This window comes from Sinocyclocheilus anshuiensis, unplaced genomic scaffold (assembly GCF_001515605.1).
Source record: "Sinocyclocheilus anshuiensis isolate Anshui unplaced genomic scaffold, SAMN03320099.WGS_v1.1 scaffold426, whole genome shotgun sequence".
Classification (NCBI taxonomy): domain Eukaryota; kingdom Metazoa; phylum Chordata; class Actinopteri; order Cypriniformes; family Cyprinidae; genus Sinocyclocheilus; species Sinocyclocheilus anshuiensis.
Window position 1 is genome coordinate 1,791,725 of NW_015542362.1, and position 7,628 is coordinate 1,799,352.

Genomic DNA, 7,628 nt, shown 5'->3' on the forward strand with positions numbered 1-7,628 from the left:
GATTATTGAGATCCGCCCTTATAAAGGGGTCAAATGATGCGATTTCAAGTTTTCCTTTCTCTTTGGAGTGTTACAGAAAAATAATGTTTTTTGAACATTAAAGCATGTCAACATATTCTGTTACACCAAATACACAAAATAATGATCTTTAAAAAAGCATCATATGTACCCCTTTAAGCAAAAAGATATATAGGCTAATGTTTAATTGTTTAGCATGTTTAGATTTGATATCCGTTTTCACTTAAGTGTTTAAACTTTGATTCATGTATGCATTCATGAATGCATGTATTACTTTTATAGTTTTAAAATTTTAGATAAAGCACGCTGTTCCAGAGCCCACTGAAAGCTGAACAAAAACAAATGTGAAATATGCGCATTCTTATTTCTTACGCGTTTGAGTCTGCTTCCCGGAAAGATTATGTAGATTACGTTAAAAGATTGTTATTTTGCTATATGATGACGAAACTGACATGCAATTGATTTCTCATCCACTTGTCTGTGGTTACAGTTTTGTCAGGACGTTTTTGGGGAGTGACTGGAGACATTGTAAATGATGACCATAAACGTGTTCTCGGTCATGTTTATGCACCTCTTCTATCTGGTCATTAAACCGATGTCATGTCACAAGACAAAGACTGGCGAGTGCTTTAAGTTTTAACATTCAACTACGCAACAGAGGGTTTTTCTTTTTCATCAGAACGAGAATAAAGCGTGCCTGGCATCTCCAGGTCAAATAATATTTTTGAAATATAAACAAATAGCGAAAGCATAGAAGTCAGTTGCGCAACTCTGGGGTTTTTGAGAGTCACATGTCCCGAGCTGGAAGGGGTGGATTTCAGTGCTTCTGATGCAATTCCCTCTTCGTTTGTTGAGCTCATCACAGTAAAGCGATCTCCGCTTCAGAACAGCACTCCGTTAGTTGCTTATCGTTCTGAAGGTAAGCTGCTGTTTAGTTTTGTTAAACTGGTACAACACTTATTTAGTACGTGTATTTATACTTCAGCGTAAAGTTTTTCGCTATGTTATCTGTGCATTCTCACTTTAATTCTGAATAATACGTTTTGCTGCAACATAGGCTACATCTGTTCAGTGTACCAACACTTAACGAGTTGTTTCTTATCGTTTTTCCTTAGGTTTAACTGTAAACAAGTCAACTCAACCCCACAGAAGTCGCGACCCTATATTTTCACAGAATGAATGACAATAGCAAACTCGAGACTGAAGAACTGCTTACTTGTCTTCATATCAATCTCTTCCACCCTAACCAAGCCAGCCGTCCACTCTTCCACAACCTGCCCCTAAATCAGCCGTACAAAATGGACGCTGAAGATCCACTAAGGCTTGGCCGTGATGGGCAGACCTGCATCTTCGCCCTAAACGACACCTCTGTCTCCAGAAAACAGCTCTCCATACAGGTGTATAAGAAAGATGGCAGCCCATTCTTGAGCTTCATGATCCAGAACATGAGCCAGAAGGTCAAACTCATGGTCGGTGGGTCTGAACTGAGATACCACGAAAGAGCTGAGCTTGATGATAAGGTGCTCTGTCGCTTTGGAAGATATGAACTGCTGATTTGGCAGGAACCAGGAGATTCTGAGAATAAATTTGAGGTCCTGTTTGAAACATGCAATGCACCCCCTTCACAGGAATTGGGCATAGATGTGCCATGCAAACCACCTGTTTTGGATACCGGCATGCCATGGAGAAACTTTGAGAATGGAGCACCTGTAAGCCAAGAGCCACTGGAGTCAGATGAGACAGTTGTTTTAGTATAGATGTTTTTCGGACATTGCTCTGCAAGAAAGCAGACATTGACTATTCAGAATTTGCATTTTGTTATTATTATTGACACTCTGTTATTAAAGCAGTCAGCACATCTTGTAAGTAACAGAATGAGATCTAAAACTATGCTACAAACATTATGATTTCTTCTGCAATGCCACTGAACCAGTTTTGTTGCCTACTGTGTCTTTGTGTTCCTCCTTTTGTACAGATATTTTATTACGTATTTTGCTGAATTTTATTGGAATTATTGTCACACACTTGCTCAAAAGGTGCTTTGTGTTTTCTCTTCATTATTGTATGTGTTCATTGCAGAAGTGCTTTTGGCCAGTGTTTTTATATATAATATTTTTTATTGCATTGTATTGCTTTGTAATGACTCTTACTTGATAAAATGTGAATCATACGCTTTTGAAAATGTGAGATTACTTTGATTGAAGGGTTATTCATATACTTTCATGATATCTAATATAATTAAATAAGTAAAACATTATTTGAAAATGTTTGTTTTCAAGTTTATGCTGTACAAAAACCAAAATACATGGTCTGTTTAATACAACATAATATTTTCCAGATAATATTCTAATAATGAATCATTTGCTTCAGTACAATGACTAAATAAAAGCTATAAGAAACGATGTGTTTTCTTTCTGTGATGGACTGGCCATCTGTCTAGGTGTTTTCCCTGTCTGCAACCCGAGACACTGGGTCAGGCCGGATGCATGAATGTGTTCATACTTTTTCTCACACATTATAAATGAGTTTCTATATAGCTGCCTTTGTATATTAGAAAAGGGGTCCCACAAAAGGGCATCAAAAATTTGCGCATCCTTGGCATCAAAAGCTTTGAAACCCACTGTTTTAACCTTTTTTATGTTTAAGAAACATGAATGAGTAAACATGAGCTGTTTAAATAAGGACTATACTGTATATTTCTTAGTGTTTGTGTCATTTACAATACATATGGGTCTGAAAAGTGGATATTTGTAATTTCAACAGTTTCATTCAACATTTTTTTTTTCTGCTGGAAGATCATATGATTAGTTACTGATCTCCAGAAAGCAGTTATAAATGTCTCATTTGGCAAACAGCTGGGAATTATGTCAGGCAGGACTATTATCACCATGGATATTTTATTTCTTTGGCAAGAAAAGTTCATCCCAGGTGACCCAAGAACTGAAAATCACCGGAAGATCACCATCCTTTTGTATTTTAACTATAAACTCACCTCCGGTCCTTGTTCTTATAAACAACAGGAGCGCTGATAAGCATAAGTTACATAGCAGATAGCAGATAGTTTACAGTAAATGATGTCAGTGGTGAAGAGACAAGATCGAAACTCTGATGTAACTCTCACCAGGAGCGGCAGTATTCATCTTTTTGATACATATCTTAATGTATTATTAATAAAACATATAATATTAACTTCAGCCAAAGCTTGTTAATTAAAAGTTCCGCCCGCATGAGATTGTATGTAATTTTATGGCTCTGTATTTCAATAGTGATTATTTTAATGGATTTACAATGTAAAAATCATAAAGTATTAATACTGTACCGTCCATATGTTATTGTGATGTTTAAAATGCCGCACTAAGAATGACTGATTTCTTAGAACAACATTGATTGACACAGATGTCTCAGTATCATCACACTAAGATTGTTGTTTGCATATGTGCATGTACAGACTGGTTGTATTTGCTGGCTTTTGATGAACTCTAGTTACTGGGAGGTTTGGTGAGTGCTTGTGGAGCACTCCAACAGACACATGTAGTACAACAGGTCACCACGAGTCATTGTGATTTAGATCTTTCAAAGAACAAATACTAAAGGAATATAAAATGTGATGAGATGCGGAACTATGTGGAATTGCACAATGTGGAATTGACAGGAAGTCAGAGAGCTATCTGAAAGAACACATTTTTCAGTCATCAGTAAACAGCGATGTGAGAATATTTTTGGACAATCACAGTTTTAAACTGCTGAGAAATGTTTGAAATTATAGACCAATGAACTCAAATGAAATGCACTAGATCTTATTTTTAGTATGTTACATGTTAAAATACACTAAATGTATTCAATAAACTATTGCACTTTGAAAATAGTGAACTATATTAACAATGTGGGGCACAATGCAAAAGGGGATGAAGAGAAGTGCTCTTCAAAATCAAAAGTCAAACTAGAAGGCATGTATTTTAGCCTGTCATTCTATGTCTGCTTTGGATTTCAGGAAAGTTTGACTATACACAGAATCACATTCATGAAAATGGAGAAGAAGGGAAGAAGAACAGAGATAATTTTTTGTAAATGAGGAATGCATTTTGTTAAAATGTGTGCTTTCTGAGTATTTTCTTTCATCTCCGCCTCAGCATAGAAGAGCAAAGGTGAAGAAGTTAATTCAATTGAGAAAATGCTTTTGGTGTTTTGACAATTATTGAATATTAAAAACCGGAATTTGAAGCATGAAGTTTCAACACCTTGAAACTCACGACTGTCTGTATTTCAAAAGTCAATAAAGCTAAGCCAACTGAACAAATATAAGATATTTGCAGACATGACATAAGCTTCTTTTGATAAGCCCAGAAGAAAAAAAAGTATGTGCATAAAAATAAAAAAGCAGTAGAATATGCAAAAAAAAAACATTATTGAACAATACTTGACTTTAATCTACATGTTTCATGACAAGACATGATCAAATACAATGCAAACAGAAAAACTGTTCTGTGTAGGCCTACTGGAACATTTACACTTGAATAGCTTGAATAGTTTTGGTTTTAACACTGATTTTAAATCTGATTTTTTTCGGATTTCTGAGGCTGGCAGGTTTTGGTTTCTTGTAATAGTTTCTGACATTTGCCACATATAGCCTTAGTTCAAATAGTGCACCATTCTGACATTTCTGACACTTAGGGAAGTTGTGGCCTAATGATTAGAGAGTCGGACTTGTAACCCAAAGGTTGTGGGTTCGAGTCTTGTACCGGCAGGGATTGTAGGTGGGGGGAGTGAATGTACAGCACTCTCTCCCACCTTCAATACCTTGAGCAAGGCACCGAACCCCCAACTGCTCCCTGGGCGCTGCAGCATAAATGGCTGCCCACTGCTCCGGGTGTGTGTTCACGGTGTGTGTGTGTTCACTGCTGTGTGTGTGTGTGTGTGCACTAAGGATGGCTTAAATGCAGAGCACTAATTCCTAGTATGGGTCACCATACTTGGCCACATGTCACGTCACTTCAGCTCTCCTGCCATTTGACATCAGGCACACAGCAGGCCACCAATCAGCAGTCATTTTCTGCTCAGAGAGCAGAAGCTCATTCTATAAATAAAATATATTTTAAAAGCCTCCACAGGCAGTCACATCTGAACCGGCTCATATTAAATAAATTATTAGAACAAAAGCACTCTCTTAAATTTCTAGTGTACTGTCAAATGAATGAAACAGATAATTGCATATTTTAGCCACTCGCAACATAATACCGCTTTAGGTCCAAAGCTCATGCCCATTTTAAGTACTGTTTCCATAAAAGCCCTCCTAGAACTTCCTTTCAAATATAAATACTTCATCGACTAATGTTTGTCAGTTAAGGGTTAGTAGTACCATCCACTCAGCTGTATTTATGGTTATAAGCTAAATTGTGTTTGTGTAAATCTGAAAGGAGGAAATTGGACATTGACAAAATTACCATAACATTACCACAACTACATTTTTACAATGGCATTATAACATTAGGATCACAAATAGGTATGCAAATACTAAATTGCTCTCTCATACACACAAACACACCATTTTCTAATCATCATGTTTATTCTCATTAGGCACATCTCTGCAGCTAGCAGCAAATCCACAAATACAAATACCTTAAGTATTACACGTTCTTATTTTTCTTAGTAACAAGCTCTAGTCTTTGTACATTTGCGCTCTGTCACTGCTATCATTCATACATGAAAAAAATGCATTAAATTATTTTCACAAGCAACAGTTATATTAAATCCATGATTTGTAAGGATCTTAACAATCAAAACAAACCTTTTTATTTATTGCCACAACTTCTACCCAGCTTCACCCAGATCGTTCAAATGCGTTTTATCTTCTCCTTCCTGCATATTTTTTTTTTCAGATTAACCAGTCAATCTTTTACCAGGGTTTCTATCAAAAATGTAACGCCCAACGTGGGGCTCGAACCCACGACCCTGAGATTAAGAGTCTCATGCTCTACCGACTGAGCTAGCCGGGCTACATATTAGCGACTTTCTGCTAACGGTTTTTCATTGTTATTAAAAACATTATAGTCATTATATAGATTATTGGTTACAACCCGTTTCTATTGACAAAAACGTAGATTTAACCCTAAATCCGGTACCGATATAAAGTTGGTTCGACGTTTGACATTTGTCAGAGATTCAGCCTCGGAAATCTTCAATAGTTCTTTAACGATGGTTCATGGAACAACATTTACATGCTGGTTTTATTCGCGAAACTACAACACAGCAAAAGCTATTGAAATGTAAGGATTGAGCAAAAAGCTTTTCACAGATTGTGCAGTACACTGCCCCCTATAGGAATATGTTGCATTTGTTAAGACTGAGTTCGAAATTCAAACTTTTATAAATTAATTTAAAATGCATACAGTTTTTTCAACTAACAAAGGTGTCTTGTTAATTGGGCCAAAAAGAGCATTTCCATGCAGGTTTTACTCTCATTTGTAATTCAGCATACATGCTATTGAATTAAATTCAAATCTGCTAATAAATTAATTTAAAATGCATGCAGTTTTCTTTCTCAAATCCAAAGGGTGTGTCTTGTTACTGATTCCTAGAAGAACATTTTGATGGTGGTTTTAGCCACAGAACTATAATAGAACACACATTATAGACATTTAAACCAATACATAATTTAGTTTAAACTAAATACAATCTTGTACCTCAGCTTTAAAGCCTGTCTTGTTACAGATTTCTCAAAGAACATTCTCCAGTTGTTTTCGTTGTGAAAAGAGATGCAGAAGTCACGCTATTGACACTCAAGAATAGCTTGCGTAACCTTCCAAAGAGTCTCCAGTATTACTGCCCCCTAGAGGAAGATACTGCAGTAGTTTTGGCTGAGTTTGACATTCAAACCTTTAATAAATTAATTTAAAATCAATACAGTCTTCTATTTAAACTTCAAAGGGTGTGTCCAACATTGTGATCCTTCGAGCCGGATGAGTGTTCCTTTCTGATATGATGGACTCTGATGAGGAGATTGTTGGCGGCGCTCGCCCTAAGCGTCTTACTCGTCCTCCAACCTACCTAGAGCAGTATGAGGTGCAGTTTCCTCGATGCAGACCTATCTCCGAGCCTGATGTTTTCCGCACCGTGGAGACACCTGTTCCAGCCTGGTCCATGTCCTTTCAGCCATGTGTTACCCTTCCTGGTGGTGACCGTGTCCGTCCTGATGGCTCACAGATCCTGACATCCAGTTATCAGCATGCTCAGCCTACGGTGGGCCCTCAGCTAGTCCCTTCCTCACCTTCAGCAGCTGATTCCAGTGCTTCTGCCCATCTCAGTGAGCTACAGCACCTGCGCCACGAGCGTGCCGCCTTCGAAGCTGACCTGAGAGAGTTAAGAGCAGTGCGTGCAGAAGTTCGAGAGTTGGTTCACGCAGCGCAGTCCCTTCGAGCAGACCTTAGCCAAGCCAGAGGCCAATCTCTTTCGCCCGTGCAGCCCTCGGCTTTGCGGTTGTCCAGTCCTCCAGTGAAGCCCCGTGTATCCACTCCTGCAGTCGATTATGATCCTTTCCCTGATCTTCCTCCGCCGCCTTGGCCTGAGCCGGATGCAGCCTTAGCTAGACAAGTAGGTGACCTTGAGTTGTCCTA

The 7,628-nt window shown here is 38.0% G+C and overlaps 1 protein-coding gene and 1 non-coding gene across 2 annotated transcripts; one reads left to right on the forward strand and one right to left on the reverse strand.

Moving 5' to 3' along the window:
* Positions 1-477: 477 nt before the first annotated feature.
* Positions 478-2,108, forward strand: LOC107692005 (TRAF-interacting protein with FHA domain-containing protein A-like). Its single transcript, XM_016490878.1, has 2 exons — positions 478-937; positions 1,134-2,108. The coding sequence occupies exon 2, from the start codon at positions 1,194-1,196 to the stop codon at positions 1,773-1,775; it is 582 nt and encodes a 193-aa protein (XP_016346364.1). The 5' UTR covers positions 478-937; positions 1,134-1,193; the 3' UTR covers positions 1,776-2,108.
* A 3,830-nt stretch (positions 2,109-5,938) lies between these two features.
* trnak-cuu (transfer RNA lysine (anticodon CUU)) lies at positions 5,939-6,011 on the reverse strand. Its single transcript has one exon. It is a non-coding gene; the product is annotated as a tRNA-Lys (tRNA).
* Between the last annotated feature and the right edge of the window lie 1,617 nt (positions 6,012-7,628).

Bases quoted from the DNA above. Each gene is read 5' to 3' on its own strand.
- LOC107692005 (XM_016490878.1), top strand. From the start codon at position 1,194: ATGAATGACAATAGCAAACTCGAGACTGAAGAACTGCTTACTTGTCTT.